Raw genomic sequence first — 17959 nt, forward strand, 5'->3', positions numbered from 1 at the left:
GTTTATTCAGCAGCTACTGGAAAAGGTGGGCCAGCAATTTTTGGAATATTATATGAGAAAAGTAGCACCCAATGTAACTGTTAACTTTTTTTTTTCTGCTATAGTTTCTAATCCTATTTTTAAGTTGCTAGTCTACAATAATTCTAAACTAATGAAATAAATTCTGAAATGTATAATTACTCCCTGAAATAATTTATATATCAGCTATTGAACTTYGCCACTAAATAATAAAACCCTACAATTTCTGAATTTTAGAAACTGTTGGTTAAAACTTACCTAAATTAAAATATAGTATTGTTTATAATATGCCTCAATGTCAACATTTAAAACAGTAACTGATACAGAAAATAATTTTATGCTATTGATTAGTGTACAAAATTAATAGCTTGTTCACCGTGGTTGTTTTAGTATTTGAAAGGGATGTAATTCTCAGATACTATGTCATCACTAAGATTTTATGTAACCCTTGAAAAGAAGAACTATGAAAAGCCAAAACTGCTGGTGCAAGTATCTTTTTCACTGGCTAACATTAAATAAACTGAGCATTTTTCAAGAAGTTGTTGAGGCTTTCATATAGGCTGGAGTYCGTGGTTAGGGAGATTATTTTTAGGTTAATACCTGTCCCCATTCGAAGATTATTCTTTGGAGTGTTTCGTATTTGGTTATCAGTGTATTTCCTGCAGAAACACCTGATTGAATGGAGAAGTGAAATTAGTGTGCAAATTGTCTTGTAAGCAAAATGTATATATCGAAATGATTTCTTTTTTGATTCCTCTTGTTACTGCTTTTTCTTTAGTCGCATATTGGGCATTGCAGATATGTATGGGCTAGATGGGCTTAAAGAAGTAGCTATCTACATTTTGAAAAGAGATTACTGCAATTTTTTCCAAAAGGTATGTCTAGATCTGTCACTTCTCATGCTATTTTGTTAGCCAAAGGGAAGAATTTCAATCTCATTACTTAACAGATCACATTGGGATAGTTAACAGCTGTGTGGCCAACAGCAGACCCTGTTCTTCTGTGTGGATATTTTAAATTCACTGAGACCACTGATAAGTCTGTGGTACCATCCACTTATTTATGGAAACCTGTCATCCACACCTGCTGAAAAGCAGTATTCCATTGCATCAATTATTAAATTACATGGCATATTATTTAATACATTCCAATGTATACATTTAACTTGTTCTTAACTGGAGTAGGAATATGGAAATASTGTATACTTGCATATCAGATTTCATGTGCATAAATTTTTAAAATACTTTTGTTCAATTTAAGGGAGTTTAAGAATAAACAACTGTTTAAAGTTGAGCATTTTCTTGTAATAGGTTCATTAGGTTAAATGCTATATTTTTGACCTGTATGGAGGCAGATGACTTTCCTGTTCTGCACAAAAGCAGACAAACTTAAATACTGTGATAACTATCAGTTCTTCTGACTGAATTGAAGATATTGTACTTCTGTACAGTTTGTGTAAGTAAGAATGTACAATAATTGTGATAATTTTTGAACTACTGTAGCCTGTTCCTGGAAAGCAGCAACCTGTGCTAGAATGTATGGCTATTGCTCATTCATTGGGAGTGGAAAACCTATATGCTGCCTGTATGAAGTAAGTAAAATAAAATATACTGTGGTTTGTCTTCCATTTCTCTGTTCACTGTTGAAATTAATTTATCGTGAGAGATTGAATTTATTAAATTTTCATGTTTTAAACAATTTTCCTCATAATATTTTATAGGGATCACTTAATGTTACCAAGTGAAGATGAAAAATTGTTTCATCTATTTCTTACCTGAAAAAGACACTTTTTCTTTTTCTTCCCTTAATAGATGGGTACAAAAACATTTTGTGAAGTGTTTGTCTGAGAGAAGCTTTGCCAGTTTACCTGATGAACTTCAGAACAACTGTCTTGTTATGTTGATTCAGTCTTTAGTAAGTAGTATACAGTGTGTTTCATATAAAAATATGAATACATAAATTTTTGCTTATTTAGCTCTGCAAAGTAATTTAGGAGATAATAAATACAGTATTAAATTTGTAATGCATTAATTATAATATATAAAGATCTCATTAAAATAACAATTTAAGAACAGATTTTGATGTGCAGATGTAGTTGCTATGCTTCATGGAACACAGTCTACTGAAAATCATGCACAAGTCCAACATAATAATACACAAGAAGTTTATGAAATACAGCTGTGCCATTGCAGCACAGAATYATCTATTCATACACAGAGGAATAGCAAAGTGCTGTTATCAGTTCTTACATTAGATGGTGGGGCACCAAACTGCAGTATTTATGACTCCCTTTTCCTCTTAGTCTATACTCTAATTCAGAAATGTACTTTTTTTTCTAGACTTAAGGTGATCACTGGCTATCAGTGATCACAAGCCACCTATTTACAGGCACCTAGTCTTTCAAAATAAAGTAACAGTATACTATGCACATTATCTTCTACTGTACATATGACAATGTTGAACTGGTTCTTCAAAGCTTAGCATTCACTCTGTGAAATATATTTATTGTTTCAATTTCGATCTGTCTGAACTTACCTTTTTCCAAATTGTATTTGTGTTTAAGATCGCCATCTGAGCTGACTCAAAGCAACTGCTTTGAACTTGACTCATTAACAGAAAATTCAGTCCAGTACTTAGTCTATAAATGCACTGAACTCTATTAGAAATATGAAGAGTAGGTAGAGGAGCTAAAGGTAAACCTGTAGAGCTGCTGCCAAGCATTACTAAGTATTACTGTAATGTGGATTGGCRTACATGAAGTTTAGTCTAGCTAGCTCAGGCAACATTTATATGAAGACAGGATGATTTCAACTCTAGCACGCCCTAGACAACTAAGTATGTGAGGTCTCCAGAGGGCTTGTATAGCTCACACCAAAGTCTTCGTTCCCATGTCTTTGTTACTGTTGTTCTCCAAGCTAATTAGCTTGGGTACAGCTACCCGTGCTGCCAGACATCTCTAGTTCAAGAGAYGTGCTCTCAGATGATTCTGGCTAAGAACTGCCCCTTGCTGCAAGAGTTGCAAAGGCTTCTGGGCACCTTCTTGGAAGACATGGCAAGAGAGTGCTTACACCATCAAGTGCTGGTCAGCTGCGAGTGGCTGCTACTCCATATTTAGGTGACAGCCTGAGAACTGAGAGATTTCAGAGTTACATGGTTGTAGCAGGGTTGCTCCAGGGTATCCAGAGTTATAAATAAATTGTCCTTCTACCAGGATAAATAACTTCGCTTGCATTAGTGAGGTTTGCAATATACTAATACAAGACTGTAGCTATAGCTGTTACTACAATAGGGGTATTTTGCCATCATACTAGATCAGTACAGTGAATTGTTCTACTATATATATGGATATACACAGCTTTGTAGTCATATATGTGTGTGTGTGTGTGTGTGTGTCATAAATAGTTTAAATACTACAGTACTTTCAATTAAATTTCTTGTAGATCAGTCCATCTGATCTGTGGGTTTTCATGGTTACACCACAACCCATTGTCAGAATAGCTCACAGTGTACTGAAGATGCAGCTCTAGTATCCCCTCCAGTCACCCAGTGACAGCATTAGGACAGCATAAAGTTAAAGCCAAGCCACTTGGCATCTCTTCCCCTCTACGCTTATTATAATATGTCAAGATACATTTTACTAATTTAAGGTTAGTGGAAAGGTTTTAGAATTGCAAATTAAAAAAAAAAGTGTATCATAAACCTCTTCTGACCACAGAACAGTTCTGTTGACTGAACAGTTAACTCTGAGCTCTTGTGGTACCCAGTCCAAAAATTTGTGGAACGCCCTGTGTAGCTTTTCCAACTCAAATCTGCAAAAAAGCTTAAAACTTTTGAGGGAGAAAGAAGAACAGGTCCAATATTCATTTTACAGGGGACACTGTATGTTTTAAAATCCTGTTTTTGAGTCCTCTGCTTTAGAACTTTTTAACAGTTTACACCCAGTTAAATAGTATGACCCTACCAATCCCTTTATTTATCAATCTTGGAAATATAAAAATTAGTTACTGTGGGGCAACTCTTTAGAGGAAGAAAAAATGCAAAGAAAAGGATATTGCTGGTGGGAGACTCTTTGGGAAGCCTCAGTGATGAGCATAGAAACATTAAAATGGGAGTGCAGCTTAATCACCATTCAGGTACTTTTCAGGATTCCCAACTAGATCTAGGGAAATTACCATGTTTTTAGGAAAACACAGTAGACTCCAGTTTAAAATGGAGCTAGGTAAAGAATTGTAACAGAAGTTAAATTCAGTTAGAGCCTCTCCTGCAAAGTGTTGATTTAATCAGAAGTTCATGAAGGCATTTTATATTTCACTGGAAGTGTCTAATGGGAATAAATGCTTATTGCCTTGTGAGCAAGGGCTGAATCCTAGACAACTCAAAAAGCTTGTAATTGAGTCCAATGGCAGCAGCAAGATCAAACTATAAGCACGTATGTGATCCTTAATTTACCTTATATGCATAAAATCAAAWTGCTTTTGCTCAGTTTGCTGAATAAAATAATAAAAATATAGTTGAGCAATGGCTGGCCAGACTGTATATGTTCACTACAATATGTATGAAAAAAATTCATACTGATTTCTACTTTGCATGGGTCAATATAGAATCTGAATTTACAGTGAGCTTTTTTGTGTCAAATGTTTGAGTTGTTGCTTTTTCCAGCATTACAGATCTCATTGCATAGTTTATCAGTGACCTACTGGGTCATGTTAAATAAAGCTTTTAATCCATTTTACTTGTGAACACTGATAAATTGCAAATTCATTTCATGTACTACCCATAGTGTTGCTCAGGTACTTTGCTGATGAGGTGATGCCAATACTTAGGTAAGTACAGAGTTACTAAAGGCACAGAATAGGGAGTAAGTATCAGGGAATCTTTTTGCTTGTTTTTAAACTATGAACATAACTATTATTTCTTAGAGAAGCATTAGAAAATGCAGAGGGTGAGTTCAGTTAAAACTCCAGTGCCTAACAATTGCTTTATCTGAGAGGACAAATATTTGATGTTTGACTCCTTTAACACAAGCAAAAGGATTCACGTATATAAAAATTCTTCAGTATTTATGTATCCTGAATGCTAAGCAGCCATCTGTACTCACCTGAAACTTTTACTTCCCATTTTGTAAAAGTTACTGTATTTTTCCGTGACATAAAAGGATCTTCTCCATTCACTTTCTCCAGTTCTGATTTGCCTTATTGTGTTCAGAATTACAATACGTAGTGACGCATAGTTGAAAAATACAATAAAAGCTACTGAGAACTTTATTGCCCATCTTCAGCAGGCAAAACAGAAGTGCTAGATTTTCAGGTTTTCTTTAGCTTTTAACCCTTAAGGTAGGTATGATGTCTTGAGTTATAAAAATCCAAATTTATTTAAATAAGGTTTTGATATTTGTGTAAGTGCTTAATAACTGAACAGAACCTGTTCTATAAGCAGCAATTCTTTAGGTGGTTATTCCACAACAGGCTAATTTCTGTTTTTATTTTCAGAACCATACGAATGCTCCTTTGCTTTTGATGGAAAGTGATCGGCTGATYAGTAGTCTTCCTCAAGTGAAATGGACTGAGACAGCTTTTGCCTTGGCATCTAGGCTACAAGAAGAATGCATAAYGTTTATTGTGGCAAACTTCCTACATATAGTACAAAGTGAAGGCTTCTATATTTTGTTGCAGGTAAAAAAAATTCTCAAGTTATTGTATGTTAATGCAATAATAATACCTGTATAAAAATTGTATAAAATTTAAATTGTATTTACACTTTGAATAGTTCTGGCTGTTAAATAATAAGAATGATTTTTTTGTTTTAAAGTATGTTTATATGGAAAATTAATATAGAATTGGGCCATTTTTATAAGCGTTATTTTAAAGTAAATTAAGGGTTAATACTGCATTCATGTATATGCCTAAATTATATAGAAGTTCCAGTGAATTTAGTAGGACAATTTCTGGGTCACAAAGAGATAAATAGGTACATAAACTTCCAACAATTTTCTATAACAGTGGGTCCCCCSACATGACAGCATATACCTGTAGGAATTATTATGATTATTAGCAGCATGTTCGAACTGCCAGTGATTTTTGCTGAGAGATGCAAGAATGCGACAATGTTGTAGGTCCTAGTTAGAACTTACCTACTCATCTACCAGGTCCATTTTGCCCATGAAAGCTTTTTTTTTTTTTTTTTTTTTTAATATTAACAAATTTAAAAAATTAAATATGAAGATGTTAAAACATTTTGGATTTTGTCGTGTGTGGCCGCAAATTCTTCACAGGCTGTATGTTCCTAAAATTTGGGTTAACCAGAGGTCTCAAGATTCTTGCAGAGATCTCGAGGGGGAAGGAGTATGGAATAGGTACACAGGAAAATGTTCAGCTTTTGGCATGCCTCTCACACTGATGTGATAACCGACCCTTTCTGTTCTGCATACAAAGTACACTCTTGTTTTAAATGGCTGCCTTTTGTTGTTTCCTCAGGCACAGGCAATGAGCAGCGAACCTGACCTTCTAGAACTAATTTTTAATGCAATTGAAAGAAGTATTAATACTGAAAACAGCTGCTTGCTTCTTGTAGCTGTGGATATGTTGTTGAACTCCACAAATGTGAAGGAGATGGTAGGTTTTATAACGTGCAGTGCTTGTAGGAAAAAAGTATTCTGATACTGTTTTGTGTAAGGGTTCAAATCAGATGACGCAGTTTGAGCTCAGGCAATTAGATGAACACAGAAAGACACTAGCCTCAGTCCAAAGTCCTGTTGGTGCAGAAAATATGGGTAGTAGTTTACTGCATAATGACTTTTTTATTTTAGTATTGTATTAGTATGTATTGCATGTTAGTGAGAATACGATTCTCATGGGCACCATTACTCTGTTGATCTTTGCTATCATTTTAAGTTTGTGATGCAGGAAGACTTACTAAAATGTTCAATTACCTCCACTGTACTGGGGAAGAGAGCTTATTCTCTGTCTGACTGAATGTATGTCTGGGTTTTTTTCCCATTTTGTAAAAAGCATAGCACATTTGCTTTTGTTTAATATTATGTCCTCTGAAATAAGAGGGCTTCTTAATCTGATGCATTTTGTGGACTGGGGGGAGGTGTCTGTCTGTGTGTGTGTGTAACATGGTGTGTATATTCCCACAATTTAAATAATGAATAATAACATTCAAGATGTGCTTGACTGTAATGCTAGGGATAATTCATGAGTAATATGACATACTGATTAAAATCCAGAATGATGCTACCAGCAAAAAATGAAAAATAAATGCAAAATGAATTACTGTGATCTGGTGCTATTGCAGATAGTCTTGGTAAAAGCAATGAAAATTTAATCAGATGCATTATTTTTCCCTAGAGTATTTGACCTTGCTGTGACATAGCTGATAGTAAAGAGCTATTAAGGGTTCATAAAAAAAAAAAAAAAAAAAAAAAAAGGTTGTGTTTTCTAGTGCTTTAGTATGCCTTGAAGTGGTTTGGCTTCAAAGTATTGTAAAAATTACAGGGGTGGACTATGCTTTCAAAAACAGCATCTCTATCTACCAGGCCATCATAAAATATAAGTGATGACATCATTGATCTAGCTTAGAGAATAAGTAGATTCTGAAAGGAATAATGACTGGTTGCTATGACAATATGCCTCTCGCCAGCTGCTGATTTGTTACTTGAACACAGGGTTTTACGTGCAAGATCCAGGCTCTGCGTGATAAGCTCTGGGTCTTCCTGGTTCAGTCTTTTTATGCTGTTCGTCACACAGAAGGCTGGAAGCTGATGAGGCCAGACCATCAAGAAAAAATAGAGGCAGGTATGTGTGGCATCAAAGGGCATTGTAGCTATTTAATAATCTGTTTAGTATACAAAATTTAGGCAGTACTGGGGAGTCAGAAAGAAATTATAACAAGGTTTGTAATGCTCTAGGTTTCTGAAGCAGTTTCAGAACTGAAAGCAAAATAGCATGCTTAGTTAGTTTCAGGCATGGAAATCAGCAAATCATTTTCTGTGAATAGGTCCCCCCTGTTTTGTTGGGATTTTTTTTTTCTTTTGTTTTTCTGGGAGCGTATGCAATAGCAACCAAAGATATGCAGATTGATTCTATTCTTGTTTTATTGAAAATATTGCAGTAGGACTTATCTGTCTCCTTTTTAAGGAGATAAGCCCTGTGGATGAATTAAATCTGCACAAAGCTGATTATCAGTTCTATGAGTTTTATGAATTTGCTTTCTATCTTTTACTGGTTTTCTATATCATTGTATATATATTGCTTGTCTCTTGCATAATGCTCATCTCGTGGTCTGTGAGTAAATGCAGATGGCTTGACTTCGCAGTTGATTGGTATTGTGATACTGTGTATGCTACTGCAGAGAGCCCCTAAGGAGCTGCATAGTGTTCTCTAAAAATGTACTTCAGCTTCCAACAGAAAGGAGTTTTTGTTCTGAACGTTTCTTTGTTTTGAAGTACACAAGTATTCTGAGGGTGCGGAACTGATGATGGAGTTAGGTTTATGGCTGAGTATTAGCTTTTATAGTACAGTGTTACAGGAGAAAAAATGTGTTGAAGACTTCTGTGTAACCAAATCACTTTTGATTCAAAGAAAAGGTAAACACTTGAATGTCCTTTTTGTTAAAGACATTAGCATCTAGAATATTACAGTAATAGAATTGTTGATGCTTAGAGATTAAAATTTTAATCTAGAATTACATGTTGAGAGAAAGATACAGTGTCAGTCTTTATAAGCATGATTTATGGGTGTAGCCAAGCGAGTTCTCCTTGCTACTTTATAGAACAGGCTTATGATTTCTTCCTAGAATATAAAGAACTTTAGAAGCTGGGGAGGTGGCTTCAGAAACAATCTCTCTCTCTTTTTTATTATTTTTTTTAATATATATATTTGCATCCTTGTTCTAAATTATGTTTAGGCCCTTTTACACCGGGCTTTCAATGCTAAATAAATAAATAAAACTGAGGTGTGCCATTAGTTGTCTGAACTCCATCTTGCCAGAAATTGTTTTTATCTTTTACACTGTAACTCGGAGCTGTGACACATTTTATTTGTAGACAGACAGACTTGAATGTTTGTGTGAATTATCAGTTTTTAATTATAGATGAAGCAATTATGCAATACTGTCAGACTAATTTTAATCTTCAGGTGAAATCTGTCTGGGATAATTTAAATCAACTTTAATTTTAGAGATTTCTGGTGGTGGCTTACTCTTTAAGGATTTAGCCTGTATAGAATTAGCACACTATAAAGGAGAAGGAAAAATGCCACAAAAGATGACATAATATTGTGGGTTTTTCATTCACAACATTTTTTGTGTTTTCCTAGACATAGGTTTATATAGGTTTTGTCTAATATATTAGTGTGTATTAATGTGCAGAGTCATTGCTGGAAAAAGCATTAGGTCCCTGTGGTGCCATTTTCAGCATACCTTTTATTTTGTGATTTTTACAGATTTGTATAAAATTTAGTATCTTAAATGAGAATTCAGCAGAATTTTCATCTTATTGTTATACGTTGATATGTTTTTTCTATGTATAAATATGTACATAGAAAATGTAAATATGTTTCTATGTATGTAAGAGTATGAGGGACGAGTGCTTGATTTTTTTTAATCCTTTTTTTGTAAAACCTTTTTTCCAGCTGGAACACTAATACAATCAAAAAAAAGTCCTTAACAATTTGCGGTCTGTACAGTGTCTATAAATATCCTTTTTCTATTCTAGAAGCACAATTGATTTAAAGGCTTTATTGAAAAATGCTTCCCTCCCAAAGTAGAACAGTCCAAAAAAAAAAAAAAAAAAAAAAGCATTCACTGCTCATAGGATAACTCATGACATTAGGCTGTATGCTGACTAAAGAGATATTGCCATATACTGCTATGAGATACTTTGGCTTTAGAACTTCTGCAAACTTTGAAAGTCTCTTTTTTTGGTATATTTTTGTTCATATTTTCAAAGATCTCAGTTCACTGCAAGCCTTTAATGAGCTAAGCTTGGAGATACAAGTGTGTCATATCATGCAGAAGGGGAAACAGAAGAGTTAAACAACTTGCCTGTGGCCACATGAACATAAAAACATACTTCTCCGCTTAACATTTGCCATGTCAGCAAAATTAGCCTTCCTAGAGTAATTACACAGCCTAAAGAACTGCTTTCTCATTTCAGAACATGCTAATTGAGTAGGCTGGACTGTTTTCTSTCTCTCCCTCCTCTCCTGCACAACAGTAAAGAAAATGCTTTTTTCCCTTTTACAGCGGCTTTTGACAAGGGTGATAATCGAAGACTTAGCAAAAAACCTGTATTCACTAGTTCTCAGGTAAACATTTACATCCAAATATTAAAAATACTCAAAAGCTTGTAAACCTAATATCAGATTAAAAAGTAAATAATTAAAATAAATTTATCACATATTAATTAATAGMATTTACTTTTGAAATTTTATATTTTCCTTGTAAACTAGTGTTTCATCAAAATCTGTAATGTCCATTACTGGAAATCCATTTAGGACTCATCCTATGCTCTACTACATTTTCAAATGGATAAGCTCAAATAAAAGATAGGAATTTGTGTTCAGAAACTCACATTCCCCTGTTGCTACGTAATGAAACTGATCTCTGTTTCCCAAAGCAAATGATTTGCTGCTGAGCTAATGAATCTCTGGTATTGTCACAAGCCATCACAGCACAGTCTACGACACTCCCTGCCCTGAAATAATACATTTTAGTGCTATCACTCTTAATAATGAGATTCTCACTTGAAATTACATAACTACTTGGTAGAAAAAAAGTATAGGTTTTATATGATTTGATGCTAAGGGATGGATACAATGTAATTATTTTTGGTATCACAAAGATTCCATTTCATTCATTTAATTCTCTGTATTCCAGAAAATATCTTTATCTGAGAGACAGAGAATGAACTRCAGTTGCTTAATGGATACTCTGTTAGTAATAGTTAAAAACTTCCTGTATCACACGTGTTTTGAATTAAATTTTGGTTTTATGTTCATAATAATTCAGTCTTTGTTTCTCTTTGGAGTATGTGCATATATACTCAAAAGTTTCCTTCAGCAGACACTATTCACATAAATAACACAGAAAAATCTGTCCAATGTAAAATTGAGATTTTGCCTAGATATTTTCATATCCTCTGTGTAGAGCACTATTTCACAAGAGATGTACTGGGCACTGCAGTTCATTTCTGATACATTTCGATCTTTGAAAGCCAGTAGTCTGAGCCGGAAATATATATATAAATTTTATGTTCAATCTTGTTGGTTTAGATTCATGTACTACTAAAATAGTAGCTGTGTTTCAGAAATGAAAGATCATGGATGGTTTAGTGGAATAAATCTCTTCTGGGTTTTTTGTTTTTGTTTTCTTCTAGCTAAACAAATCCGCTGGTGAATCAGTTGGTATAAAGAATACATCCTGGACAGAACAAGGCAGGAAAGATTGCTGGGGAGATACTTCCACTAATCAGGATAAAATGAAATCTGACGGATTAGGAGCATCTGGACATACATCAAGCACCAAYAGAAACACCACTAATAAAGCTTCAAAGAATGAGGATGTAAAGGGAAAAGATGGCAAAAAAACAGTTTCCAAAATTACTAAAGATTCAAAACCTGGAGAAAAAGTTGCTTCACCAAAGGCTAGAGCTGTTATAAAGCCAAAAATAGAAAATAATGGAAATGTAAAAGCTGAAAGCATGCTTACCAAGCAAGACGTTGAAAAGACCTCATCTGCAAGTGGACAGAAAAATTCAGGAAGTGGCAAAGGACTAAAGAACCAAGAAGGAAAAACTGCAGGTGCTAGACCTAAAACGCTGACTGGAACCTCAAGTGCGCAGATCAAATCAAAGCCATTGAAAAAAAACACAGGAAAGGAATCTCCTTCCTCTTTAACTGGGGCAGGAACTTCCAGCAAATCAACAAATTCAAACATAGATATCCAGCCTGCCAGTGAGCAGACAGAAGAACCCAAAGAGCATAAATTGGTGGAAGAAGAAAAAAAATATACTGGTAATTTAAAATTAAAAGTCATAATCCCCTTCTAACTTGTCACAGGCTGGTCATACACTGAGAAACAGCCTAGGGAGTTAAAAAAAAAAAATCTAGACTACTGATGGTATCCACATGTTCCTATGTAAATAAATATTAACTTCAGATAAGACTATTAAATTTCTCCTCTGTTAATAAATTTTATTTTATGATGTTTTAAAGAAGTCTATCATCAACTAGCTGCCATGTAAAATGGTAAAGTTTTCCAGGTTTAGAATCTACACTGTTTTCAATAGCTCAGTTTCATAGATTAGATTTTTTTCAGTATTTGTATGGTATGCATTTTCCCCTTTAATTAACTTTGAATTTACTTTACTATAGTGAAAACAAAGTTGTCTTTGAAGACATCAAATGGACTTACCAGCAAAAAAAAAAAGACTGAGCTTGAGACTAATGCTGCAGCAAGCAGGTTTGTTACAACTCAATGAGCTACTTTATATATATAAATGTATGTGAAGGGCTTTTTCAGTTAAGCTATTAAACTTACTACTGAGTCAATGTGTTCTTTTTAACCTAAGAATACATAAAACAGTTTTCTGTTGCATGTTACTAGCAAAAGATAGCTATTGAGAGCACTGCTGTAAAGATAAAACTGCTTTTGCCTTTGTGTTGGATTGTTGTATAGTAATCATTCTAATGTTGTTACAGGTTATTCAGAACTCTGCTTACTGGACTGTTAATGATTATACAAAGTGTTGTAAAATTGTCACCTCTGGAATAGCTTAGATTGAATTACAAAAACACTAGACAAGAGGACAGCTGAAACCCTGTGAAACTGGTTATTTTCATATATATACATAAACACATATGTGTATATTTTTTATTTTCAAAAAGAGAAAAGTCACTATGAACMTTAGGTTGCATTTTCCATGTTTTTGTTACATATTTGTGTATATTAAAATACATATATTATTTGTTTAAATATCATAAAACATTTATAGATCTTAAGCCTATAAATAATGCATATAATTTATTTCCAGTGTGGCAAAAAAATCAACTGTAAAAGTGTGTAATGAACAAAATGTACAAGCAGCTCTGAAGAGAAAAGGCACTGTGAGTAGCAATTCTGCAATTCAGCAGAAGGCACAGAACACACCTACCAATTCTCCCCAAAACCAAGGTAAAGTTTCRTTGTGACAATGAAACAGTCCTCCTTTGTTATGTAAAGCTTTATGCTATTTTTTTTAGCACAAATATTTGGCAAAATCTTCTGAACAATTGTTTATTTTCCATATTTCATTTCTGTTGACAGCCCTAAACTGTAAAATGTAAATGAATGTGAGGCAACTCCACAATAAGTAAACAAGCAGAAAAATCCACCAATTGGCAGTGAAGGCCATCTCTCTAATCTCCTTTGCAGTCTTTTATTTTGCTGATACATTGCACTTCTGCACTTGGAGCCACCCTAGAGTTCAACAGTAATTCTGTAGATGAAACATTTATAATATGCATGAAAGATCCACAGTGCACACTGCTTGAATGAAATACTTCTAAATAATCTGTTGTAATTTTTTTTTGTAATTATAAAACTGGTGGAATCCAAGTTCAAAGTAATTTTTGTTTTACATAACTAGCTTCCTAAATAAACAGTTAAGAAAATCTTTTGTATGATTTAAATGCTTCCATTTGATTTTTACTGTTACAGAGAAGGTAGTTGCAATTAACTGTAAATAATAAACTTAGATGTGTAATCTAAACAAATAATTTAAATCAAAATTAATGCAAAATGTTAAGGATGGAACCCTTTTTAATCCCATTTTGACCGATGGGGGGAAATGTTCAAGTTATACTATCTTAAATGTATTATGATATATAAAACACAGGTCCTGCGAATTTGTGGTCATTAAAGATCTTGCAGCACTTTCTAACAGAGCAAGAATATTAATTCTGGTGTTCTAATCATATTGTAACTAATAAAATTATATTCTGCCTACTTTCATTTCCTCTGCAATATAAATTGAGTACAGTGCTCATCACTTCCTGTGTTAAACCACTGTGCAGTGTTTTTATGCACTATTAGTTGCTGCTTTCTACCTCAGTGATGACTCCCTCAGTGACAGGTGAAGTAACTCCTTTACATATAGTCTGTAAAATGCATTAGTTTCAAACATGGCATATAAATGCAAGGTGGTATTTTTGTCCAGTGTTTGTATTTAAGATTTTAATTTTTAATTCTTTAACAAGCCTTAAATCCCTTAGCTGCAAAAAAAAGTTAAATAACTATTACTCAAATGACATAAATTCATTCTACATACTTTGACTGAAATGTACAATCTTTACTTTTTTTTCTCTTGTTTGTTAGGATCTCAGGGAGGATCACCAAATTCACTGAAATCAGGAATGTCTCTGAAACAAAATGAAGAAAAATATGTGATACAACATCTGGTTAAGACAACACTTTCAGAAAAACATCCTTCAACTAAAAAAAAGAGTGTTAAACAGATGCAAACAACTGTAGCAAAAGCCACTGCAAAAATAACACCTAAAACTCAGACTCAGTCAAAGCATAGCGAGAATACGAACAATAAAGACCCAAAACTGAAAACAGCTGGGCAATCTGCATTAAAATCACACTCCTCTGCCCAAAAACATTCAAGAAGTGAATCTCCTGTTGTCCAGAAGACTATGCACAACTCTGAGCACAGAACTTCAGGACAGAAACTGGAAAAACATACGGCTGATGCTGTGGCAGTTCAGCTTCAGGAAAATAATGAATGCTGTTCTGCAAAGCAAAATGAGTATTTGGACTCTTTGAAGGAAGACAGCAAAGAAGATATACTCTTGGAATCCTGTCAACATGATAAACAAAAATTATTGAATCCTCCCGACAGTGGGGAATACATATTACAATCTGAATCACCTTCTCCTCTAAATATTGAACAAACTATTCCTAAAACAAATGTTTCAGTCCAAAATGAAATGGAAGCAAAACAAATCTGCGGAGATGCGACTGAAATTGAACAGCTTAAAGATGCAAGGAAAGATGATGATGTTGCTGAATTTCACTGTCTCACAGAGTCTGCTAGTGATGGATACTCAGACTTTTCCAAGGAAACTAATCAAAAGGCAACTGCTTCAGGAGAAAAGATGAAACATTCAGAAGCAGCAGAAGTCTGGGCTGAACAAAGTAATACATTAAACACAGAAATAGGTCTGAACTATGGTGAAAACATTTTACCAAGCTTTTCTAAAAGGATATCCACTAAAAAGAATGAAATATCATCTCAAATTCATATGGAGGGATTTCTGACAGCTGATGATTCATGTGATAGATCAGCCTTGACTGAATACAAATCAGTTGCAGAAGATTTAGATGATGTTTCAAAATGTGCTGCAGAACAAGTAGCAGAAAAATGTTCACCTAATTACACAGAGCCTATAGATGCTACAGAAATGCCAAAAAAACATGAAAATGCAGAAATCATGGACCACTGGAGTACAGGGGCACTTGATCCAAAAGAGAGTCCTGAGTCAGATACTGGCAGTGCTACCACATCCTCTGATGATATAAAACCAAGATCAGAAGATTATGATGCTGGAGGCTCTCAGGATGATGAAGGATCCAATGAAAGAGGGATTTCCAAATGCAGCACTATGTTATGCCATGATTTTCTCGGAAGAAGCAGTAGTGACACAAGTACACCTGAGGAATTAAAAATTTATGACAGCAGCCTAAGAATAGAAGTGAAAATGAAAAAAGAGGGTTCTGATCTATTCCGTGTTAATTCAACAAGCGACGATGAAATACCAAGAAAAAGATCTGAAATCTGGTCACATCAAGAAAGTGCAAGAAGGACCAATACTAGAGAAAATGAAAGTTCTACTTTTGGCAATGCCCAGTTTACTCAGGAAACAGACCAAGTTTCTTCTTCTGCTGATGAAACAGAGGATGACAGATCTGAAGCAGAAAATGTTGCAGAAAACTTTCCTCCGTCAGATGTTCCTACTCAGCAGTTCCAAGGAATTGATAATTTAGCTTTTGAAGATGCAACAGAAAATAATACTGCAAGACAAGACTTTTCTAAAACTAAAAATTTCAAACGATCCATTTTACTTTCAGTAGATGAATGTGAAGAAATGGGATCAGATGATAGAGCGGAAGCTCGTACATCACGTCAGCATTCAATAGATTCTCTTACTCCTTCAGATGTATTCGACAGTATTTCTCATGAGCATCACGGAACGACTTTTTATTCAAGATACTCACTGGAAATTGAAGATGGATTCCTGGACTGCAAACAGCATAAGGATAGAGGCAACAGACTGGATAACAGTGAAAGTTCTCTTTGTGACACTGAAATCCTAGGAAAGGAGAATCAAGGTGCTTCAACGGCTGAACAAAACTGTCCAGAGAAGGTATACTGTGCAGCAAGTCTGTGTCCACCAGCAGAAAAGCAAAAAGTAAATACGAAGAATGAAATAGCTAGTGAATTTCAACAGTGCAATAAATTCTTAGACAATGATGCAAAATCTCAAGAACGACCATGTCATCTGGATCTTCTTCACAGAGATGCTAATTCTGATATGCAAAAGAGCAGCTCTGCAAAACCTGTAGAACCCGATAAGAATCAATTACTGACTCAGGAAAGTCAAGTGAGAGACAGTCAACCAGCAACTACTGAATACGCTAATACTGATTTACTTCCAGGTAATGTAAAGAAATAGAAACATTCAGTCATTCAAAAACATATTAATAGGGAAAATATTGGCAGTTTGTCTGGGATTGAATCCTGAAGTAATTTTGGCTGAAAAAATATGTTAATTTTAAATATTTTAAAGTACTTCACTTGGGTACAGAATGCTTGTCTGTTTGAAATATCCATAAATAACCAGCTGTTAATAAGAAACTTGACTACTCCGGGAAAACAGATTTTACATAATACTAAAAGGAAGACTGGACACAGTTGTCTGTAGTTCAGTTATTTGGGATCCAATTTAACACTGACAGCATCAGCTTTTGATGGAAACTCAGTATTTGTTTTGTCTGCTTGACAACATAGAGTATGTCTGAATGGGATGTGCAATAATACAGTAATAACCTTAACTAAAGTGCACTGAACTGTTTACTTAACAGCTATATGCATTACTGTTGTAAATTATTTATATATTATATTATACACAAATTGGATCCTTCTTCCACTGAATATAACTGAATATTTGCCATATACATCAGTGGGAGCAGGTTTGAACTCTGATTTAGAGCTTATGAGATGTCTACAATTCTAAATTTTACCAGTAAAGCTAATTTCCTAAAAGAGAGATTATACTTAGAACTAATAATTATATACAGAAAAATTCTACTTGTTTCACATAGTTAGATGATTACCTGTCTAGTTGTTTTGTGTTTTGTCGTTTTTGTATCAGTGATTCAGTTTATTATCCCATCAAAAATATACAATAGCTCTGATTATAACTATTGTGTATTCAAGAGTAATGAAATGCTGACGATGACCTATGTTCAGCTACATCACAGAACAAGAAGACGTTAAAAGCTGTACTATTTTTTTAAGTTTGCTTGCTTTTGCCTGCAGCTGCATGTGCAGTATAGAAATAAGCCTGTGGATAAACTATTTTGTATTTAATTCTCTTCTAAGCTGACATAGCGTAAGTCACCATTCAGTAATCATTCTCTATTAATTCCCTCCATGCCCCTCCTGGTCTAAATTTAATTTATGTAGTAATTGAGAAATTTCATGTGCATTAAATGTGTACTTACATAGCTTGTCACTTTCTGTATCAGAAACTATAATGGAGGTTTAATGTTAATTACCAGTGATGATTGCTGCTTTAATTTATAAACCATACTTTGTTTTTATATAGGAAATAAATGCCTCAATTTCTGTCAATCTGTATTACACTCCTTCCCCCGCCCACCCCTTTTTTAACCT

General features: G+C 34.3%; 1 protein-coding gene across 1 annotated transcript in view; it reads left to right on the top strand.

Annotated features, from left to right (window-relative positions):
• BTBD8 (BTB domain containing 8) overlaps nucleotides 1–17959 on the top strand; it is a 37209-nt gene that overhangs the window by 18034 nt on the left and 1216 nt on the right. The window contains exons 6-16 of the mRNA XM_085303557.1: nucleotides 797–893; nucleotides 1521–1609; nucleotides 1830–1932; nucleotides 5508–5690; nucleotides 6492–6629; nucleotides 7685–7814; nucleotides 10264–10325; nucleotides 11396–12032; nucleotides 12393–12480; nucleotides 13052–13191; nucleotides 14374–16719. Of these exons, the coding sequence (XP_085159683.1) occupies nucleotides 797–893; nucleotides 1521–1609; nucleotides 1830–1932; nucleotides 5508–5690; nucleotides 6492–6629; nucleotides 7685–7814; nucleotides 10264–10325; nucleotides 11396–12032; nucleotides 12393–12480; nucleotides 13052–13191; nucleotides 14374–16719 (4013 nt within the window). The remainder of the gene's footprint in view (nucleotides 1–796; nucleotides 894–1520; nucleotides 1610–1829; nucleotides 1933–5507; nucleotides 5691–6491; nucleotides 6630–7684; nucleotides 7815–10263; nucleotides 10326–11395; nucleotides 12033–12392; nucleotides 12481–13051; nucleotides 13192–14373; nucleotides 16720–17959) is intronic.

Source organism: Rhea americana, unplaced genomic scaffold, assembly GCF_003343005.1.
Source record: "Rhea americana isolate MKP2758 unplaced genomic scaffold, rheAme1 scaffold_2, whole genome shotgun sequence".
Classification (NCBI taxonomy): Eukaryota; Metazoa; Chordata; class Aves; order Rheiformes; family Rheidae; genus Rhea; species Rhea americana.